The 24,281-nt window shown below is 43.1% G+C and overlaps 1 protein-coding gene across 5 annotated transcripts in view; it reads right to left on the reverse strand.

Moving 5' to 3' along the window:
• Positions 1-269: 269 nt before the first annotated feature.
• The window catches only part of LOC135517441 (SWI/SNF-related matrix-associated actin-dependent regulator of chromatin subfamily D member 3), a 50,479-nt gene continuing 26,467 nt past the window's right edge, over positions 270-24,281 (reverse strand). For 2 of the 5 annotated variants that reach the window (XM_064941735.1, XM_064941733.1), the window contains exons 2-15: positions 15,964-16,154; positions 14,175-14,264; positions 12,567-12,609; positions 11,138-11,260; positions 9,128-9,250; positions 7,803-7,898; positions 6,649-6,669; positions 6,013-6,114; positions 5,385-5,546; positions 5,054-5,151; positions 4,498-4,633; positions 3,696-3,818; positions 3,511-3,612; positions 270-3,204 (exon numbers count right to left, since the gene is read on the reverse strand). In XM_064941735.1, the coding sequence (XP_064797807.1) occupies positions 3,151-3,204; positions 3,511-3,612; positions 3,696-3,818; positions 4,498-4,633; positions 5,054-5,151; positions 5,385-5,546; positions 6,013-6,114; positions 6,649-6,669; positions 7,803-7,898; positions 9,128-9,250; positions 11,138-11,260; positions 12,567-12,609; positions 14,175-14,264; positions 15,964-16,154 (1,464 nt within the window). In that variant the 3' untranslated portion in view covers positions 270-3,150. The remainder of the gene's footprint in view (positions 3,205-3,510; positions 3,613-3,695; positions 3,819-4,497; positions 4,634-5,053; positions 5,152-5,384; positions 5,547-6,012; positions 6,115-6,648; positions 6,670-7,802; positions 7,899-9,127; positions 9,251-11,137; positions 11,261-12,566; positions 12,610-14,174; positions 14,265-15,963; positions 16,155-24,281) is intronic. The other 3 variants (XM_064941736.1, XM_064941734.1, XM_064941737.1) reach the window with 3 other exon arrangements.

Raw genomic sequence — 24,281 nt, forward strand, 5'->3', positions numbered from 1 at the left:
ACCTCTCACCAAACCTAAAGACTATTTAGCCCAGTAGTGTATGAAGGTGTTTTTAGACTAAGATACATATTGATAAAGCCCCCTGGGCAGCTGGATTCCATTTAATTTGAAACCTATGGAATATAGTCAAGTCCACCTCTGGTCTTTCCAATTTGATGTTTCTAGGAGACATATTTAGACCATTGATCAGCATGAAAAATCAAAACATTTGATCTTCGGATAAGGCCCATACCTCTGACTTGGCAATAAACCACACATTGCAGACCTGATGGCATTTACAAACTTTGGCAAGCGCTTCTTTATTTACATCCAGGCTGTCTCACTGAGTCACAGCTGTAGTTTCATCATTTCATTTTTCTATTTTTTCTTCATTTTTTTGTTGTTGTTGTAGAATGGGGTAACCCAGAACATTTGCACACGTGAGAGCTATATCTCCATGGTGGTGACCAACAGACAAAATGGTGTAGCAGTGGAAAGAGAGCTGTGAGGAACATGGGCACTCCTCATGACAAAGTCATGCACAGAAACTGAGGTTACCACCTATCATTTCGGGTAGACCAATATCAATGGTTTTAGTCAGAGAGAGAGAGAAGCACACAGTTTAGGTACAGTCTATAGTCAGATGACACAAGGTTTCCGGCGTCCGCGAGTTGTAGTTTCTAATTTGCCCAGAAAGGGGAGCCCTACAGTCAATAATGTTCCATGACTGCCAACCATACAAGACCAATCTGGGTCAAACACAAGTATTGATTGACACATAATTGAATACAACAACGATTATGCTCCCATGCTTGGTGCGGTTGAAATACACGTAACCTGTAGTAACAAAAACTCTTATGCAGATAACATCTATGCTGGTTGGGTAGCACACAGGTTTTTAGCAAATGTTCAGTAAAGGCCCCTTCGACATAGAAATTGTGTCAAATCCACTGCTCTCCAGATCCACTTCCATGCATTTGTGAGAGTATTTACATGTCCTGTTTTGAATGTATAAAACCTGTCCATGCAGCATGCATAGGTCTTTAAGAAATCCAACCTCTTTGTTTATGCTGAGTTAGGTCTCAGCTACGTTGAAGCAAATGTTGACACAAAAGAGATGTAACATGGACACAATTTTGATGTGACTAAACCTTACAGAAGACAGCAGTGTTGACTTCATTTCAGAAACGGATTTCTGAGAAGGCTTCTCCCATCACAAGCACAAAACTACTGTAGAAGGGCACAGAACTGAGTTGCTGTGGAAGTTAGTTAAAGAGATGGGCGTTCCCTGTGGGTGGGGAGAGAGGGAGGTATCATCACTCCCAGCATTACATTTTGTGGTTCTGCCATATTAAAACTCAACAAGAAGGGCCTAAAATAACTTTCCCCCACACCCTTCCCTCAAGTGTACACAGAGGGACACTAGCACCCCTGTCCTACAGCTTTAAACGTATGGACCCCGATCCTTCCCACCCCATGTCCCGCACTTCACTAAACCAAACACACTGACACAAACAGTGCTCTCCCTGAAAAAAAAAATAATGAAAAAAGATTTACATTCAGAGGTTTCCTTTAAAAACTTTGTCCTATTCACCCTTGTTCAATATCAACTGGTAATGTAGCTTTATCGGGTTTAGACAAAATCACGGTAATCGTTATTCATTGTCCATTTGAACCATTCTAATACTGTTCATCGAGACCTTTGGTGACTCCGTCAAAACGTTCAAGGACAAAATGCCATCAGACAGATCCACTTCAGACTGGTTGTTCACAATAAATGTTAACTAAAAAAAATACAATGAAACAAAGCCCTATTTCCCAATTCATTTAGAATAAAAGGATTACTAAAAGTTTTGGGACAACATTTGTCAGGCTGCATTTTCACTGCCCGCCCCATGATTCTTCAACATAGGAAATGGTGTTGGTTACTCACACCATATCCCAAAATGTGTCCTTCGTTAACATTGAAAAACACTGATTTGAGCACTGAGAGGGTTCTGTAGCTAATACTCTTCCCAAACATGACTTTTTGTACAGTTATTATGGCAGGACATTGAGCCCCTGGAATACATATCTGTCTAAAATAGCAACACAAACATTTAACCACTAACGTTAATCCATTTTGCACGGTAATTTACTGCGGTCAAGAAATGCCTTCAGGGGACAAGTCTGTCTGGGTGCTCTGTGTTACAGAGAATTAGTCTGTGTAAAAACATGCAGGGCGCCACGCTATGGCCGCCAAGTGTTACTACATTACTTCGCCTTGTGCCTACCGTTACCTCCTCACGTTAACGTCCATCTTCTACGGTCAACAGATATGAGTCTTATTCATCCTTGTCCCTTTTAACTTAATCTGATGGAATATATTCACTTATACAGAGATCTACTTTTACAGTTACATTGTTTAAGGGAATTACGGTAGAAAGGTGGAACAAATAAACTCATCTTAGATTGGGTCTTGATTAGTTAATAGTGGGGGGAAATCTCATTCATGAAAGCTGCCTTCCTTGAACAAGTTCATTTTTTAAATGACAGACCTCAACATTTGGGCTTCAGAAGGGAAATTAGCCCAGTCCCCCGACCCATTACTTCATACAGTAATCTTCATTCTGCTGGTGTAAATTTGGTTTCCGCACATCAAAAACACACATGCACACTTGGAGCATATTGCTCACATGAACAATACCACTAATGATACACTAAAACAATGGGCACAATCCACTGTGTGTGAGTCACACTTGAAACATTGGGTTACAAACGACCACTTTGGGCTCATCCGAATGAGACGCAGTGGGGCACTATGACTCAGCAGAAAAGTCCATCTGGTTGAGATGAGAAGGATCTAAAACAGTGATCATTCAGCAGGCAGCTGGTACAATGACCTCTAGTCTCTATGGAAAGACAGTGATATGCTAGTGGGTTCTTTTGAGAAACAAAATGTCCGCCGAAGGCCTGTGGTCATAGGAGTGTGGAGAGAGACATTCCGTCAGTCAGAGCTGAACAGATTGAGGGACGTTTGTTTTGGACACATGCAATTGGGGGATGGGCCAGAGGTCAGTACAACAGCGATTTAAAAAAAAAAAAAAAAAACACAACACACAAAAACACAGGTCTGGGGTCAGATGAAGAGTGCAGAGAGAGAGAGAGAGAGAGGCGTCCTTGACAGGGTGTTTAGGTGTTCCTCACAGCCAAGGCCTGCTCCAACTCCTGTCTCCTCTGCTGGATCTGTGAGAGGAGAGTGGAAGGATGTCATCACCATCACACACACAGAAACAACCCGGCCTCAATACACCCGAGGTCGATTCCCAGTATCAATCAATTTGTAAGGAGGGTTATTTAAATAAAGTTGGATTGCTTGTGTTATACAGTCGTGGTAAGACTAGTGTAACAGAGCAGGCACAGCTTCAAAGCTAAAAGATGACCATTCCACGCTGATCTCAATCCCCAGTTTGTGTTCCTACTTGGACGCTGTGTTGTGGGAGTTGTTAAAAGGCTTTTAAAAAAGGTGCCGTGTTCGACGCGTCTCCTCACCTTACTGTAGAAGTAACGACTGACGGCCTCCTGGGACCAGGGCTCGTGGTAAAACTCCGCCCTCCTCTCCTCCTCCGGGTTCCCCACCACGTCCGTCATCAGCTGCAGCCAATCAGAGAGCATGGTTAGTCACACCGTACGTGTGTGTATGTGTGTGTGTGTGTGTGTGTGTGTGTGGCCCTCACCTTCAGGTCTCTGCTCTGGGACTTGAGCCAGTCCTGGATGTAGCCCTTAGGGTCTCTGGAGAAGCTGAGCATAAAGTCCCTCTGGATCTTTAACTGGTTGATGGACTCAATGGTTTCGTGGATCTAAAGGGTTCGTAATGATCACCGGTGTCAGAGGACAGCTTACACAAATCTACTCGAAGCATATGACTATGACTTTCCAATGTCAATACACCCAGATTTCTTTTGAGTCACTGCGTCCCCGTCCCCCCCGGATTTGTATTCAGATTGTGTAAGAAACGGTGGTGGCAGTGTGTAGAGTGTCAAGGCTTTTCACACAGGAACACGAAGCCGCAACACCTTGGTGCCACACGCAGTGTAAATATAGATTTACATTGCGGAGATGCCGCTCCCAACACCTCAGCTTTTCCCTACACTGCCATTTATACCGGTGCAATAAATGGTTACCCGCGACGTGCGTAAAAGTGTTAGCAAGGGCTGGGGTCAATTCAATTTCAGTTAATTCAGAAAATGAACAAAATTCAAGTTCCAAATTTGGCCCATTGAGAAGTATTAAAGAGAATTGGAATTGGAATCAGTGTTGAAACGGAATTGACCTCAACCCCGGTGATAGCATGTCAGCCGTCAAGATTCTCCGGGAGAATCAGATAAAACGGTATCCAACAAGAGTCAAACTGCCCTGAACTCTAATTCACATATAACTCACGGTACTTAGTCGTCCCGCATCTCTGCAATGTAAATCTACCTTAAAGGTCATCTTGGGTAATTGTGATTGGCTATCCTTCTTGTGTGGTTGTCCCACCTTGTTGTCCAGTGAGGCGATCTCCTGCTGGTTGGCAGTGGAGAGCAGGAAGCTGCTCATCTGGCTCTTCAGGGGGTCCTCCACCTCCACGTCGATGTCATAGCACGCTGTCTTCTTCTGGTCATTAGGGTCCACGCTGTAAGAAGGAGGGGGGATGATGGTGAGAAGACTGAGGTTGTTGGCAGTACTTCAAATGTGATACACATTTGTACTTTCTTTTTTATTTTACTTAACCAGATAAGACCAATGAAAAGGTTGGGAGGCAAAAATGCTGGTGGTCTTTCTGTATCTTACCAGTATTCTTGCCTCCCAGGCTAGCCTTTTCATTGTTATTGTATTATCTGCCCTTTGGGACGGCCTTACCTGTGAAACACGGTGCCCACATTCTTATTTAATAGCATTTCAAATGTATTCATCTGCTGGATTTTTATACTGGATCTCTTTCAACCTTTTGTTGTTGGAAGAATATATACTTTTTCGTGTCGCCTTTCATGACTAGGCATTCACCCTTAAAACCAGGAGTTTGTCAGGCAGGTGTTAAGTCTGATCTGCTCACCTGATGACGTGGTTGATGACGATGGGGTCAGGGGGCAGGAGGAGGTTGGTGAGACGCTGGGGGATCTCCGAGAACTTGAGCCGCGGGCAGTCAAAGATCTGAGAGGAAGACAGTAACATCTCAGAATAAAGGCCGAGCACCAGAGATGGGGAAATTTGTGTCCCGCATAATGGCACTATAGTACCTATTTAGTGCACTACTTTTGACCAGGGCCAATAGGGCACCTATGGGGTAGTGCACTATATAGGGAATATGGTGCCATTTGGGACGTAGGCAACAACATGCAACAACTAACACAGTAACAGAGGAGAACTAGAAGAGTGTCGTCTACCTGCTGAAAGTACTTGTCACAGTTGATGTACTCCTTGTCGTGGGAGTCCTGCAGCTTGTTGGTCTTGACGTACTGCCACAGGGCCTGGATGATACAGGAGCGGGTCTGGGTGTGGATACCCAGCAGGCGAGCAAGACGAGGGTCCAACTTGAACTGGGGGGGCTGGGGAGAGGTCAGAGAACACCATCATTACTAGCCCAGACAGAAACTAGAAACCCCAGACAGGGACTATTACAACTGCCAGATAACAGCTCCTTTGCGGACACATTTGACACACTTCTGAATAGCTTTTAGCCTCATGTACAACATTCTAGGAAAGCACATGAGTGGACAGCAATGTGAATACCCACTGGGCAAAAACTGGTTGAATCAACATTGTTTCCACATCATTTCAACCCCAAAATTCAATGTGATGACATTGAATCAACGTGGAAAACGTAATTGAATTTGCAAAAAGTCATCAACGTAAGAGATTTTCATTTTTCCCCACCCAACTTTTAACCTAAATCCAATGACAGGGTGAGGTGACATTTTTTGGTTGAATTCAAGTTACCTGAGAATGTAAATCAAAACTAGACATGGAACTGATGTCTGTGCCCAGTTGGTAGTGTCTCTATGGCGCCCTCACCTGGTAGTCTAGCATTAGCAGCAGTGTGCAACGCACGCTCACGTCCCCTGGCCTCTTCACCTGGAAGCCGTCAGTCTCCTGGGTGGTGGGAGTGCGGTGCCACTAGCAGGAAACACAGAGACAAAAAATCCACCTTGAACACTACCTACAGGCACCGGCCACGGACTTCCAGAACATTCTGAATGTGTACATACAAACGTGCACACAAAGACGATAAAAGAATACAAAACCAAAATGTGTACACTTTCAACGAGCAGCCTTGCTCTCGACCCTTTGAGTTTGTTGTCTTTTGGAAGGCTGAATCGCTGTAAAAGAATAGATCATGCATGGCGTGGTAAGGAACTGAGTGAACTACCAAGACAGCAGAGGGTTGATCATTTGTTTTTGCAGAGTTGCTAACTCAAATGCTGGCATTCAAAAGGAAATGATGGGTCAGATTGAAGATGGCAATCTGCAGAGATATTATGGGAACCTAACAAGAGCATGGCTTATCCAGTTGAGACTGTACCCTACCCAAATAAAACCTGTATTTGGCATTACAGTCGTTACGATGACATTTTGTCCTCTGTTATCCGGGTCTCAAACCCTCCCTGGAATTTTATCTATGTGGAAATGTTAGTTGAGTCTGCCTCTTACCTTCGCTTTACTGGTCAGCAGCTGAAAAGAAAAACACTTAAAGTTCCCTGCATTTCAGTGCATTGTAGCCACTTAGCATGCAACACCGGGAGGGAACGGGGAATGCTTTTCTACTTCTTTACCCACTAACTCAATGTAGGGTTTACACAAGTATGTTTTTATAATTGTGTTGTGGTACTTTAGGATCGTGAAACATTTTCTTAAAATGGACAGATTCATTCAAGCAAAGATTTGTCTATGCCTTTTTAATCCTTGCTGAAATATTCGAAGGTATTCTCTAAGGTGGGAAACCTTGAGAACTACTCTTACCTCGAACACTCAATGAAGCATTTTGTCAATTCACAACACATCCTGCAGTGCTGTGTGAACTTTATTCCCGTGTCAAAAAAACAGGATTTCTCTCCAAACCATGTTTTTACAATTCAGTCACAGAACTGTATGGTTGGAACCCCAGACATCATTGTCTGGTAGAATCTTAATTCTCTGATAAAGTGGATTCCTCGAGATCCTAAAACCATTTAATGCTCAAATTAGATGTCATAAACTCGCTATATGAGAGTAATGAGCTCTATGTGACTGGCTGTGTTTCTACTGAAAAAGATCTGTTATCGAATGATGGCATCAGCCAGCTAACTGAACAACAGTGATGTCAGGTCTTCCAGTAGCCAACAATACCAAAATAGGCTAAATACATGAGAATAGTATATTTCTTTTCTGTGAATCATAACTAAATACAAACCATCTGGTATCACTAAACCACACATGTAGCCAATGGCCTAATCTTGTACAGCGGGAGTGCAGAAATATTACAGAAAGATACAATGCCAAAAGCATTTTGTGGTTAAAGACTATGGTTAACCCCTCGTTTGCTGAAAAGCTGCTGAATAGATCTGGATGAGGCTGAATGGAGGGACCATAGAATTAGAATGAATAGAACGGATATCTCCATTCAGGTTAATTATAGGGGGGGGGGGGGGGGTCATTTGAGGGTCCCCAAAGCAGTAAAGCACAAAGTGACTACAACAAAAAAAATACATTCCATTCTCATTCTATTTCTATGGACGGGACACAGACAGGGTAGAGGAGACGAGAGCGAGACAAGAGAGGACAGAGGGTTGTGTACGGTCAGTGGTCATCGGGGAGCATGAACTCACCTCTACCAGGTGGTTGTCAGGACCATACAGGTCTTTGTCTAGCTCGATCACCAGGCTCTTGAAGAACGAGGAGAATTTCCTCTTCAGCTTCCCAGGCTATGAAACAAAGAGGTGGTGAATTAGTTTAACACGGACGGAACATTTGGGCTGACATGAAGATTTGAAGAGGGTAACAAGCAAAAACTCTCACGCACACACACACACACACACACACACACACACACACACACACACACACACACACACACACACACACACACACACACACACACACACACACACACACACACACACACACACACACACACACACACACACACACACACACACACACACGTCTATATTGTGGATAGGGTTTCCCCCCTTGTAAACCAGTTTGATATAGTCTGACCCTGTCTTTTTCCTGGCTACTGAACATCAGTTTCCGGGAGTGATTCCAACTAAACCACTACGAAGACCTGTCCAACAACACCTGCCTTAGAGAACTTGATATATTCTGTTGTCATTGACTAAAGCAACATTTCTTGGACACCAAAGCAGTGATATCATTGTATCTACTGTAAGCCCTAGGGGGCGGCCAAAGACGTAGAAGGAGACCACATACAATGTGAAAACAGGATATTCTCATGGTCTTCCTCCTTAAAAAGTTGATTCCAAATATTTGTGGGCTCTAAAACCTCAAAATGGCTGTGAAATGACAACCCCGCTTTGAAACTGATGAGAGCATTTGAGTCGAGCCACCATTTGAAGTCGGGCTAACTCTGCAAAAGCAATCTATGGTCATCTTGCTTTTCCTGCCCCAGGCATAGTCTGTGTAAACATTTTGCGAAACATTGATCCTTCCTCCGAAGGTCTAACTAACCAAACAACTCTTGCTGCTGACTGAAGTGGCCCGACGGTGGAGTTGTGGACATATGTTAGAACTATGCAAGCCTGCCGTACATTACTGTGGGGCAAACACACCACAAAGCAGCTCCTGGATCAAAGAGCTAGCAATTTTCATACTTGGTTGACGGATTAAGGCATGGTCTGTTTTTATTAAGGTATTTCACTGTGGTCAAAAGTAATTTTAACCAACCATGCTGCCACATTCAAATACCAACCCCCAGAAAAAATGTCCTGAGGAGAAAATGAAATTGACCCAGTGGTAGAGATACAGTTGAAAAATAACCGTTCATAACCACCAACATCCATAGAGGAGACTTTACAATAAGAGAAAATAGGAACTAAACCAAATCAAAGGATATATCGCTGAATCAAACAAACCAGTAATGATTAATTAACACAGTGGCATTGCATTGTACTACATTGAGTAGTATACTCACATCATCCAGCAGCTTCCCCTCAACTCGCAACTCCCATGATGCAATACTGCCGTCTGAGTCGTCAGCGTCAGGCTTGGCAGGGTTGAAGGTGTTGGAGATGTACAGCCTCAGTTTACGCTTTTGCTGTCAACATAAACCCAAAGACACTGTTGGAACCTGCGGTGAATTCTCTACACATCAGTCTTGGCACTTTGGTACGAGTACAGTGCATTCGGAATGTATTCAGACTCCTTCCCCTTTTCCACATTTTGTTACCTTATTCTAAAATGTATTAAATTATGGTTTTTCCTCATCGATCTACACACAATACCCCATTAATTACAAAGCGAAAACGGTTAAAAAAATATATAAATTATACAAATGTTTAAAAAATAATAATAAAGAAGAGAGCCCGGACTTGAACCCAATCTAACATCTCTAGAGAGACCTGAAAATAGCGGTGAAGCGACGCTCCCCATCCAACCTGACAGAGCTTGAGAGGATCTGCAGGGAAGAATGGGAGAAACTCCCCAAATACAGGTGTGCCAAGCTTGTACCGTCATACCAAAGACGAGGCTGTAATTGCTGCCAAAGGTGCTTCAACCAAGTACTGAGTAAAGGGTCTGAATACATAAGTACATTTTATTTTTCAGTTAAAAAAATAGAGAGATTCGCTAAAAATTCTAAAAACATGTTTTTGCTTTGTCATTATGGTACTATGTGTAGATTGATGAGGGGAAAAATGATTTAATCAATTTTATAATAAGGCTGTAACGTAATAAAATGTGGAAAAAGTCAAGGGGTCTGAATACTTTCCGATTGCACTGTATGTACCAGTATCATAATGAATTACATAAACTGAAGAGTAAAGTATCGTAAACTATACAGTATAGTGTATAGTATAGTAAATAGTATGTATGTAAAGTACAGTATAATATATTATACCGTGTTGGGAAGCTACTCTGAAAATAGTTCACTAAGCTACCAATTACTTCACACTGGAAGAAGTTAAGCTACGCTCAAGCTACCTTCAAGAAAAATATAGTTTACTTAACTAAAGTTACTTTAAAAAGTAGTTTACTACATCCAAACTACTTAATGAAAAACAATCATATGTAAATCTGAAATGTCAGACTACAAATCGCAAGAACAGATCACTTTGGGGTTATATGTTAACAGAATGTGAAATTTAGCCTATTAAACCCAGAAGTGAGAATTAGGCAGGTCTGATGCAAAAAGAAAATAAATGATTGCCTATTCCACCCATATTTTAGTTTTGAACAAAATGTAGTGTGTAGTTCCAGTAGTTAGCTACACCTCTATATGGCAAGGAAGTAATTAACTACTGAAAACACTACCAAGATTTGTATTTAGTTCAACTACCATCAAGCTACTGGAAAATTTAATTTAATTACTTGTTGAACTACATGTAGTTCACTACTCCCCAACACTGGCAGTAAAGTATTCACTGAGTGTACTAAACATTAAGAATATCTTCCTAATATTGAGTTGCACTCCCAACTTCCCTTTCCCCTCAGAACAGCCTAAATTCGTCGGGGAATTGATTCTACAAGGTGTCGAAAGCGTTCCATAGGGATGCTGGCCCAAGTTGACTCCAATGCTTCCCACAGTTCTGTCAAGTTGGATGTCCTTTGGGTGGTGGACCATTCTTGATACCATTCTTGATGAGCGTGAAAAACCCAGCAGCGTTGCAGTTCCTGACACAAACTGGTGCAGCTGGCATTTACTACCATACCCCGTTCAAAGGCACTTCAATCTTTTGTCTTGCCCCTTCACCCTCTGAATGACACACATACTTGATCCATGTCTCAATCCTTTAACCTGTCTCCTCCCCTTTATCTACACCGACTGAAGTAGATTTAACAAGTGACATCAATGGAAGGGATCATAGCTTTCACCTGGATTCACCTGGTCAGTCTATGTCATGGAAAGAGCAGGTGTCCTTAATGTTTTGTACACTTAGTGTACTATGGTATAGTAGTGAGATACTTTAGGCCTATGATTTGTTACCTTCATGGGTCTCTTCAGGGCTTCCTGGATGTCCACCCGTTTACGCATAATGGTTTGGTCCAGTTTACGTTCAAAGGCCAACAGGTCCATGTAAGCCTGGGACTCCGGGACCAGCTCACGGATCTAATCGGGGGGGTTAACAAGAACCAGTTATTTCAGTTGGTGTCTCTGACAGGCATGTCTAATGCTATACATCTTCATTGCTTCGGGATTCTTTAAAGCTATTATCCATAAAATTCCACGGACAAAATGCTCAATATGAAAATAAGTTGTGGCATTGAGTTATATGTTTGAGCTTTGGTTTCATTAAGGCACGTTAAGACATCCTGCCATTAAAAGCATGTCTGTTGTCTGCACTGCAGCTGTGACTGTATTCTCACAAGCCAACATTTTCACCAAAAATATTTTTGTCCTTCTCTAACAGAAGGAGTGACACCAAGTGAAGGTGACAGAGCCGGCAGTAGTGCCCACAGGACCTGTGACTGCCCAGCACCACTCACTAATTGGTGCACCAATCCAGCATGTAGTGCTGCTAAGTCCGCATTTGAAATGCAGAGGGTGCAGCAGAGCCAACCCACCGCCCCTACCCAACCCGCCCCTACCCTCCCTGGGGGAGTCGGCACACTGCCAAGGCTGCTTACCAAACTGGGCACAGACTCCCAGACTCTCTCACTGCATTTACCTCTCCCTTGCTCTTTCTCTCCATCTCTCTACTTGTCTCTCCCTTCATTGTTCCCTCGACCATCTCATTCCTTCTCTATCTGCATGTGTCTGTCTGTCGCCAGGTTGAGGTGTAGCACAGACAGAGCGCAGTGGCGGACATTCCCTGTCCCTGAGTCACCGTTGTGGCGCCTGAGTCATGCAGCTATCGCCATTCCCTGTGTCTGGCTTGTGTTACGATAAGACTACAGAGACGCCTATATGAGCACTATGGGGCTCCAGTCCACGGTCACCAGCAACAGCCTTCACAAAATCAATGGCCAACCAATGCAACCCCAGGCTGAGACAGGGCAGGGGGTGCAGGGAGGGGAGAGCGGAGGCTGTGGCTCAGGCAGGGAGAGGACAGCGGCTCGCCGTGGGTTTCTTTCGCCCTGGCTGGGACCACACACTGGACGCGCCCTCACCTGTGGAGAGATGTGTCCGCTCTAATGCCTCGTCCGCTGTGTCACAAATCGCTCTGTTTCCTACCAGTCTATTGGTTGTTCCATTCGCGAAAATATGATGAACAATTGAAAAGCGGCGCCCACCGCCGAGCCTCTGATCACCCGGGCATCTCCTTTCGCTCCATTTCTAACACATATTCATCTGCCCCTCCGAGCCCTGAGATCAAAACACACACACGCTTTTTTTCTATTCAACAGAGAATCGATAATCGCACACACAAACACTCGGGTAATGGGGGGGGGGAGCAAAATATATGCAATCTCACCCTCTGTGGAAGAATCTTGTCTGCCATTTTCCTTCTCTTGGCGCTACCGAGAGGGAGAGAAAGACGGAGAGAAGAAGGAAAACGAGAGCATGTTACTATGGTGACTGATAGTGTAGAGCCCAGGCCATCTGCTAAAATCCTGGGCCACATCCAGCACCCCAGTGTCCCAGCTGTGTGTGTGTGTGTGTGTGTGTGTGTGTGTGTGTGTGTGTGTGTGTGTGTGTGTGTGTGTGTGCAGTGCGCATGTGTGTGTGTGTGTACGCAATGCGGATGTGTGTATGTGTTTTCGGGGGGGATCCAGCGAAGGCAGGCGTACGGTATGCACACCTGGAGAGCAGGCACCCATGGCATTCAAAGTGGCACATCAAAAACCACATGCACTAACCTCTCACGACTTCAATGAGTCTAGACTTCTCTTCATTGATAGATGGTATGTATGTTCGTTAGTGAGTTTTGGCTCCTATGCCAACTGTGGCCCACTCCGGAGCCCAATTTGCTATGTGACCACCAATTACAATGCTTCCGAACCCAGCTTTCTTCTTTCCGGTGAAAAACAAAAACAAAACAGTTGCCTATTACCTTTCAGCAGCTCACAGACTTGTCAAATTCTTTGGGTATGAAAAAGTACTGAAAATGTATGGAGCGATATCTCCATTTCCTGTCTTGGACAACATTGTTACGACACCTGGCGGGTTACTTATCATGGGTACCCGCTAAGGCCAATGCGGTGTGCTGGTTTGGTTTAGATGCCTTCAGACTCTACTTGGCTGTCTTGGTAGCGTCTGCAGCTGCAGTCTGTGCCTCCTCAGTGAACTTTGGCTTACATGCTTTTGTTATTTTTTTATTTTTACAAATCGTTTATCCCCGAAACAGTCGTGCATTGTTAATATTGGGCCCAGACACTGATTTGAGAGAACAAGTTTGAAATAGTATACAGTGTCATGGATTTGTACTCTCTGAAGCTCCTCTGCATATCTGGTTCGAATCCAAGGGAAGCCATTTTGGAAGCGTTTAATACACCATAGGACAGAGACGGATATGTATAATCTAACGGTTTGGGATAGATACAGTGTGAGGAAATGGGAGTGCTGTTAAACTGTATTAGACATTGGTATACCAGCAGGGATCTGATTCTCACTCTTAACGGGGTAGGGCAAAATAATTATGGTTTGTTAACAGGCCAAATAGTCAAACACATTAGAGCAATATCGGGTTCTGAGTTACATTTCAAAGGGATCTAAGGGTCTTAAACTGGGAATGAGTCTAGAGATCACATCTTGGCAAAAGAGAAAAAGGTGTAGTTGATAGGAGAGGTTAGGACATCCTTTGGTGTTCAGCTGACATTCCTAAAAGAGACAGTATAATTTGTTCCCATCATGCCATGCTTCAATCTACAGCATGCATCAGCACATTCTGATATATCGTTATGCACACCTGGTTAAGCTTTCCTCATGGGGAGACAAACACAGGGGTTTGTTTGGGGTTACATGTGGGGGTGGGGTGACCGTGCCTACACTAGGAAGTGCTAGGGTCGGGGGTCAGGGGAGAGGGCAGGGGGGCGAGAAAAAACGTGTGAAAAAACGGACATGCAGCAGAATATACTCCTACTTTGATCCGAGCGTTGGATCTGATTGGGCATCTCTCATGTCCATCTGCCTCGCTGGCATCTCATTGGCTCCGGGGAATCCCACTGGCTTCCTAAGGGTTGATGGGATTTGAAGGTGGTCCGATTAGAGAGGTTGGTTGGTGTGGCAACACACTGGTTGCAGCAAGCAGGATGTCTGTTCTGAAGGACACACTCGGTGGTCGTGTGTGCATGTATTTGAATGGGTGCGTTAGTATAGGTGCAAGTGTTTCGGTAGTGTGTACAGGCAGCAGTGTGGGGGTGCATCTGTGTGCATGCACACACAAAGTGAGAGAGGAGGACATAGTGGATCCTGGTTAATCAGTGGATCTGGGCGTCTCATTGGACCCTTGTCCAGCAAGGAAAGTTCTCATTGGACCATGGGGAATCATGCTTCACTCACTTCAGTGTTTCAGTGTTTAAATGACACACTAATAACAGGCAGACACACTGCTAATAAACACAATGGGACAAAGACACAGAGTAGCACACAGAGGAAAAGTGACAAGATAAGCAGAGAAAACGTCCCGTCTATGGTTCTGGATCCAGGTAGTATTGATGAAAGTAGCTTGTGGGCAAACTGGGCATATCTGAATGGTTCTATGTAGGCAGTGGGCTTTCTCTGTAGAGTTGAATATCTCTGGTGCTGTAGCTGCACCTGAAACTTTTTTACGACTTTTTCCCCTATAACTCTCAGCCAAAACACCCAGCCTATTGTCTAATGGATATACTGCAAAGAAGAATCACATTAAAACTGATATTTGACTCCACTGCAATTAAACAAAACAATTTCTAGCATCTATGTACATTTACATTTGAATATGGCCCATTTTTCGAAGCACTGGCAGGTTTGTGTGGGTAGGAAAGTTCTGGCTCCACACGGCTCACGTGGGTCTAGGCAATAGCCATATGGTCTCAATGACACTGCTAACGCAGGTGGCTGTGCTCTGCTGGGCAGTTGACTGGGGAGGAGGCCGTCGACTGCCAGAGGACAAGCATACGCTTTCCAAGAGAGAGTGTCACCCACTGGGTCACCCTGGGCCATCGATCAGGCAAGGCCCGCCACAGGGAGGGAGCGGGGGGGGGGGCGACACAGGACAACATTTCCCTGGTCCTTGTTTGACAAGACTGCTTAATTGTGAGTGGATCAATTGCACTGCAGAGAGAAGAGTGCATATTGATCTACTCTCTAGTAACCATACCTGGCTAAATCACCTCCCGCACAAATTACTCACGAGTCGTAACTGTTGGTCTGGATGTGAAGCACAACACACGCTGTGGCTGCTCATGGGATAGACCGACTTGTTATGATTATTATTGGGATAGACTGATCTGTTAAGGGGGAGACAATGCATTTACATCCCAGAGCCCAGGTCAGCTCTCATTCTCAGGAGTGTAGATGGTAGACAAAAATCTACCATGACAGCTAACAGCTAACAGACCACAAAACAGACTGAAGACAGCGGTCATACATTTGGCTAAACTCAACCGCTCAATGTAGATGAAGGGGTGAGCAGTGTCAGACACAGCAGTGGTTGCAGTACCAAAGCAAGCAGAAGGGGGAGCCCACACAGAGATGCTCACAGCACGACAGGAGTGATAAACACTCAGTCTGATAGAGGCAGGTGGTGAATTGCAGATATTACACACAGAAACATGACGAGAGGCATGGAAAAAAACATGGCTAGGGGACAAACCACAGACACAGAGCCATGCAGTGGTTGACAGGGGACGGGGGTTGGATCTTGGACGGATCCTGGCCGTGTGACTCACTTTCTGGCCCGGTTCTGGACGTTCTGCTGTTGCTGGACCTGCTGGGAGGGGGCAGGTCTCTTGCGGCTGGGCTCCATGACCGGGGCGGGTAGGCCGGGCCGCACCGCGGGGCTCCCACCGAACGGGGGTCCGGGGGGGCCCATGGGAGCACCCTGGTGGGGCATCCTCGCTCCAGACGGCATTCCAGGACGCTATGGAGAGGCGATGGAAGACATAAGGGTTAGTTACTGCACATATCAAATACACAGACATCACGGTTCGGTAAGTAGTGTACATTCATATGATTGGACTGGATCAGGTGTTTTAATGAAAGGCTGGAACAAAAGCCTGCACATACTGATGCCTTCCAGGATTAGGGTTCCAGGACCAGGAGTGGAACCCTTGGTTCATTTCCTAGCCCAGGTGCAATTTACTCCGGTGATTCCGTTAATAAGACATTGAATGAATGGAATCAAGTCTCATTGTATTAATTGTGTGTTGATTACTTTTTCACTCTCTCATCTCTAATTCTTGGTGAAAGAAAGAACACTCAAAATATATCCTGAAGAAAAAGGGCCAACAGGGTTTCCTAACACACACACACCTGCTGGGACATTAGACTGAAGCCAATTGTCCAAACGGCTGACAATCTAGCAGTGTGTGCTGTTGTGTCTGATGCCTGGGCCCCCACTAGCAGAGAGAGGCCTGCCTGGCAACCTTGTGAATCCTGGGAACAGCTGGGTGGCCCAACACCTGTGGCCATCTGTCTGTTGGTCAGGCTGTCTATCTGTCCCATGGCAACAGCTGTTGTCCCAGGAAAAAGGCTCTGCTCTACGCCTCAACTAACTATCTGACTGGAGACGGAATCAAAAATGGGGGTGGGGGTATGTAACCCAAAGAGCTACCCAATAAGAAAAGAGATTCCAAATAGCTACCCGAAGAGAGGAGAGTTCTGTGTAACAAGCATGGGAGAAAATACAAAGAAACGTGGTTCTATCTCGATTATGTTACGACATCAACGCTCCATCAGATTAGAAAATCAATCACTACATTTCCTAATATGGTATTTCCCTAAAATTGTTGACATGTCATTTGAGACTGTGGTAAAGCCAACAAAACTACAAAGGAAACACTACATCATTTTAAGATGACAATGTATGCCAATTCTAATAACTGATTTTGCTTTTCTGTGTGGTTAATATTGTATAATAATAACAGAACTGTGTCATAATGGAACTGGACGAACTGTGTCACATAAGTTATTAGCCTCACTCAGAGAATGCAGTGAAATAAATAATCAGGGTTGGGGAGTAACGGATTACATGTAATCTGTTACATGTCAGGGATTACAAAAACCTGTAACTGTAATCCGTTATATTACCAGCAAAAATGTTGTAATCAGATTATAGATACGAGATGATTACTTCGAGGGTTACTTTTAAATTCAGAAAGGAGGTTTGCAGAACAAAAATCTTTGAACCATCTCTGTTTTCTCAATGACATTCAAATCAGCATTGAAAAAAGGCGCAAGTTTAAGTTTGTTCCACCTGAGAGAGTCTGACCACAAGTCAGAGACCACTATGATAACACACCAAATGTGTTTGATGGATCGTGGGAAAAGAGCAGGAATAGGCTTTTGTAGGCTACAGTCCAAGCTGTGTCTTCCAATGGTGCGACTGCTGTCGGCCAAAGATTATCCAACTTGAATAAACGCTTGGAGGTGAGGATGACAGCAGTGGTGTCGTCTACGGCGATACAGATATCACTTATTATTGATATCTACATAGCGCATTGATGTGAATCACACTGCTGCTCTCACATTTAGTTATTTGCGCCTTACGGATTGTAGTTGTTGTGGGTGGCTGTTAACAAATCTAAATTTGTATTTGAACATTAATAATGGTTCAATTCAAGAAGTTTAAGCTTCCTATCAACAGCTGCACAGTGGGGATCGCAGCCTATGGAATAAAAGTGGGGCTTTCATTGCTCAATCTAATTCATGCTGATCTTTTTTTATTTTATTTATCTATAGGCCTAATGGGCACATGCTCAAACTCGCACACTTTTGATAGACTTAAAGGGGCAATATGTAGCCTCGTGAGCTTAGTTCAACTGTCACACTCCATGAGAATCCAAAATATAAGCTTGTTTTTCTCCAATGTTTGTAAACATAAAAAAACACTGTATAGCCTCATAACATCAGGTTAAAACAATACTGTTGATATCATGGATGGTCAGTCCTTGCATCCATAGCACTGTCCATTAATCTGAGAGTGGTTACATTTCTCCAGGCCCATCCCTCAGTTTTCTTTTTTACCAAAACAGAGGGATTTCCCCTTTAAACAGCTGCATATTATCAAGATATCAAAGTGTCACCAACAAAAAGTTCAACAATAGGCCTATAGCAAATCCTGCATATGGCCTTCATTTTTCACATGTAAAAGCACTTTACAGTAGTGCACAAAGCATGCCATTCAATGAGAGCAGCATTTATTTTTCAACTCGAAATCAATGAGCACAAACAGTCCTCCATGACAACAAAATCATAAACAATCGAGTTGGGCTGGCTAATAAGTCCTTAGTTTTGGGGTTATGCTCAGGTAAAACAATTTGGCTAATCTATGCTTCCATATTTACAAGTCCTATTCTTGAAGATCAAGGGGTATAACATTTATTGGAATGACTGGAATCCTGATAGACTTTGGTTAACGATAGAATTTAATCGTATTATTGTATGTAGTAGAAAGCTATGGGTTAGAAGAAGCCTACATAACCAACCCATTAAGTGAAATTGAACATCCATATCTGGCCAGCTATGTAAACTTTAACATACATTTTTGTATTCTTCCAATGCCTTTTAAAGGTGGACGTAATCTAAAAGTAACTGAATGTAATCAGATTACGTTACTAAGTAAAAAAAATAATTACGTTTCTGATTACAATTTTGGACAGGTAATTACAGTAACTGTAATGGATTACATTTGAGAAGGTAACCTGCCCAACCCTGTAACCTATTCTTTCATACACCTCCTGTCCTGACTCCTTCAATATCCACTTCTTATTCATAACAAATAGATGAGAGAGGAGCCCTTGCGATCTGTCAAACAATCACCTTTACACCTTCGTATGGAAGTGGTCTTGGTAGGAGAGTTTAAAAGCCTCCGAGGTGCATCCCAGACGGTGCCCTATTCCCTATATAGTGCATTACATTTAACCAGAGCCTTAAGAGCCTTAAGGCCTAGTCCTATTATCAGTCACATACTGAAGATTTTCATTCCAAAAAGCCACCAATTTGTTTTTCCATCAGAAATGATTGCGTATGGATACCTTCATGTGTGTAAAATATTACTGTTCTTCGAGTTTTTATTTGTAGATTCTAAATGTGTATTAATATAGGATTTGTTGCAAAACGCTATACAATGTTTGTATCCTGTATATTTGACTGTGATATGTTGTTGTCTCACCGAGCTATCTTAAGATCAATGCACTAACTGTAAATAGCCATGGATAAGAGCACCTGCTACATGACTTAAAGGTCAAATGTAAATATTTGACATACACGTGACAGGTCTCGTATTGATTCATTTTTGAAACACTTTTACAAATATCGATGTCACAAATGTACCATTTGTAGAGTTCAAACGTAGTTATTTGTTACATTTGACTCGCATTACTACATACTTCTCTGAGAGTGAGGAGGATATACGGCGTTTTGCATCAAAACATTATTTTGTCTCTTTAAAATGAAACCATCAAGTGATGGATTTGTTTTGAAATCTATGTCAGTCATTGAACAAACCCATGCCACGATTTGATGGCGAAGAAAAAAAAAACACACCAATCTTTCTCAAAGTTCTTTTAAAAGCAAAAGCTTATAATTTACAACGTTTGTGAAAATGGACATATAGCGTTTTGGAATTGAATTCTTTAAGTGTCTCTGCAGAATGGTGCCCTGATTGGCTGTGAAATATGGCACCTCGCAGAGTAGGAAGCGGAGTGACAATGTACCACATTACCGACCACCACCTCCCTAGTTCTCCTGGGAACAATAACAGACAGAACACAGTAACAGGCCATATATGACTAGCGGTGTACTGCCAAACAAAATCTCGGGGATTATCTCCTATCACCCATGCTTTATTAAACTAGTGCTTTTGACATTTCTCATTCCCCCGTAGGCGAAATAGAGCAGGTTTTCTGTTGTGAAAACAAGATCATCCCAGTTGGTGGGTATTGGGAGAAAAGCTAATATACTGTATGCACGTCAACTATCAAAATCAGACAAAGACACGTACTGACATCTGAACAAGCGCACCCCAAACACTCTGAATCATCAACAGCACTCATGACAATATCAGTTTACTCCTACACTTATTTGGTTGAGTGACTGTGTGAAATAAGAGTTGTGGGAGACGTTGGGAGCAGACAGAGACGTTTGCGTCACTACTGTGACCCCGGGTTCCCACTGGGCACACCATGTCATTGCAAAGTGGATAACTAGGTCATATTTGGTTAAGACGTTGATCAACGAGATTACAACCTATATTTACCCACTCAAAAAGACAGCCAAAGGTTAGTTGAACTTCCGATGTGTTTTCACGATGCTTTCAAACCATCTAAAAGCACAACCAAATTCCAATGGAAAGACCATGTCCGATATTTTGTTTGTTTATACAACAGATGAATGTGTTATCACTGTGCTTCATCTAAAAGCAGAACCAAATGAACTGGATGCAGTTGAAATTACATTCAAAGTAAATGATGCAAGTGATCAATGCTGTTTAGGAATCTGCACAGATCATTACAGCAAGATCTCCACAGACCTGCGACGACCTATGCACTCCATCTTGAACATACACTCCATCTTGAACATGCACTCCATCTTGAACATACACTCCATCTTGAACATACACTCCATCTTGAACATACACTCCATCTTGAACATACACTCCATCTTGAACATACACTCCATCTTGAACATACACTCCATCTTGAACATACACTCCATCTTGAACATGCACTCCATCTTGAACATGCACTCCATCTTGAACATACACTCCATCTTGAACATACACTCCATCTTGAACATACACTCCATCTTGAACATGCACTCCATCTTGAACATGCACTCCATCTTGAACATACACTCCATCTTGAACATGCACTCCATCTTGAACATACACTCCATCTTGAACATACACTCCATCTTGAACATACACTCCATCTTGAACATGCACTCCATCTTGAACATGCACTCCATCTTGAACATACACTCCATCTTGAACATACACTCCATCTTGAACATACACTCCATCTTGAACATACACTCCATCTTGAACATACACTCCATCTTGAACATACACTCCATCTTGAACATGCACTCCATCTTGAACATACACTCCATCTTGAACATGCACTCCATCTTGAACATACACTCCATCTTGAACATGCACTCCATCTTGAACATACACGGAACCTAAACCGGCTGCGCGCGTGCGCCATCGTGCATACATTTATTTTGCCCCCCCCACACCAAGTGCGATCAAAACATGCAGGTTAAAATATCAAAATAAACTCTGAACCAATGACATTAATTTAGGGACTGGTCGAAAAGCATTAGACATGTATGGCAATTTAGCTAGTTAGCGTGCACTTGCTAGCTAACGTTAATGTGTCCTATTTAGCTAACGTGCTGTTGCTAGCTAATTTGTCCTGGGATATAAACATTGAGTTGTTATTTTACCTGCAATGCACAAGGTCCTCTACTCCGAAAATTAATCCACACATAAAACGGCCAACCAAATCATTTCTAGTCATCTCTCCTCCTTCCAGGCTTTTTCATCTTTGAACTTATATGGTGGTCGCATCTAAACTTTCATTGTATTACCACGACAACCGGTAACACAGTTCGTCTTTCAATCACCCACGTGGGTATAACCAATGAGGAGATGGCACTTGGGTACCTGCTTCTATAAACCAATGAGGAGATGGGAGAGGTAGGACTTGCAGCACGATCTGCGTCAGAAATAGGAATGACTTCTATTTTAGCCCGTGGCAACGCAGACGCTCATTGTCGCGCGCAAGCAGTGTGGGTGCAATAATTGAATAACATGGATTTCTAAATGTATTTTGCGACGCTCACGCACGCCACGTGTCCGGTCTGGTCAGCATGTTATATGATAACCTACACTTATGTTTGGCTGAGTTGGAGACATGAATCCAACATATCACGTTTTTTAAACTTGTCGACCAGGCTATTTATTGTAGTTCAAAAGTGATTATTGAATGTTTTTTCTTTGTCAATGCAACCAAATATTAACATCTGAAGGAGATTTATATTCCACTTAGATAGTTCCATCTGTGCCACTGGCATTAATTCAAGCTTGTCTAAAAATTAATAATTGATATGATGGATTCACGTCTCCATCTCAACCAAAAATTGAAGTTAAAGAATAGGACTAAATCAAAACAAACTTTAAATGCACTTCAAATAAAGTTTGATTTGATTGAGTTCAGTATCACTAAATATCATTACATTTGAAATCAACCAGAGCTTGAAACCCTACGCCTATTGTATTTTTAGTTCAAATGTTGGGTTGAATTGAAACAATAACTGTTGTTGACTTTGCAAACGCTATATAGGCCTAAATAGTATCATTGATGATATATGGCTTATAGAGAGTATGGCCACATTTCATTTGCTTTGTTAAACCTACCCTTTGGAATGACTTGGAAAGCAACAGTGAATGTATTTCTTTTTTTAAGTGGAGATCTCTCCACTATCATTCTCACAATAGCACTAATAATCAGTGACAAATATCATAGCTAAGCAGGGTTTGGTTAAACATCTGGACGGGAGACAAAATGGTAGCTCTAGATAGATACATTCTCCAGTAGGAGGTGCTGCCCAGCCCATAGTTTTTTCTTATAGTGTATATAAACGTTATTTTTCAAATCCAAAGTATTTTCCACATAGATTCCACATCACAATACGTTGACAAATTACGGAGAAACAATGTTGATTTAACCAGTTTCTGCATAGTGGGTCACCCCTATTTCTACCCTGGGGCTGCAGATGTCCCTGTCAGAGAGTTCACTGGATGACCAAACATGCTCTTTAAACATTAACAGAAAGCATCCCAAATGGCACCATATTCCCTTTATAGTGCACTACTATTAACCAGGGCCCATAGTGCTCTGGTTAAAAGTAGTGCACTATATTAGGGCTTATGGTGCCATTTGCAACCATAATAACAGCAGGCCCACATGGGGAAACAGTTGCAAAAACGGCAATTTTATGACCAGCGTAACTTGAGGAACAAATGGCAATGGGCAAACAGGGTCTCTACAATTTTTTAAATATATTCTACACTCAAAATGTTCAAATAACACCAATAGCCACAGCCATGCCATAGTCTGTGACTGTGACTTTAAATTTCATATGACCTAGTGCCCTTTAAAATGTACACGGAGGAAGAATGTCAATGACACGCATGTCTATCTCTCCTAGCTCAAAGTTGAGAAGAGATTGACTGCATCAATATTGGTCTTTGAACGAGGCGTTGAAGGTACCGCACTCTCTGTTTGGACACTCATCTGTATCACACAAGACATGCAACCAGAGGTCTCTTCACAGTCCCCAATTCCAGAACGGAAGCTGGGAAACAGTATTAAAGCAGAGCCATGGCTAAATGGAACTCTCTGCCACCCCAGGTAATTCGAGCTAGCAATAAAACCAGATTAAAAAATTTCAAAAACGGGGACTGTGAAGAGACACAGAAATGGTTATGCATTTGGTATTGTATGATGTATGTGATACGTGGTTGGGATACGATTGTGATATGTGGTTTTCTCACCTGGCTATCTTAAGATTAATGCACTAGCAGTGGTTTGCTCTGGATGGGAGCATCTGCTGAATTGCTCATTTGTAATGTAAATGTAGTGCTATGTATGTATATTTATGTATTTTATTTGTTATGTTGTTTCCTGTTTGGACCGCAGGAAGAGTAGCCGCTAATTGGGGATCCTAATAAGTACTAAAATAATGGAGGCCAGCCAGTCAGTGAGGCAGAGAGAGGCTGTGGTGCAATGGAGTCCATGTCCTCTCCCAGTCACAGTCACACAGGTGCTGCTGTCACTCTGCAGCCTGAGGGCTGGAGCCAGGAAGGGAGGGAGAAGCAGATGTGTGGTCTCTCTGAGGCCTGGGCAGAGAGAGACAGAGAGAGTAGCTCTTAAGGCATGGACAGACCGGTAGGATTGTCGAGCTGCTGCCGGCCGAGAGTACTTAGCACCTCTGAACACAGTACCGGGCGCAATTTGCAAACTGAGTGCAAACCGAT

Source organism: Oncorhynchus masou, chromosome 28 (genome assembly GCF_036934945.1).
Source record: "Oncorhynchus masou masou isolate Uvic2021 chromosome 28, UVic_Omas_1.1, whole genome shotgun sequence".
NCBI classification, from domain to species: domain Eukaryota; kingdom Metazoa; phylum Chordata; class Actinopteri; order Salmoniformes; family Salmonidae; genus Oncorhynchus; species Oncorhynchus masou.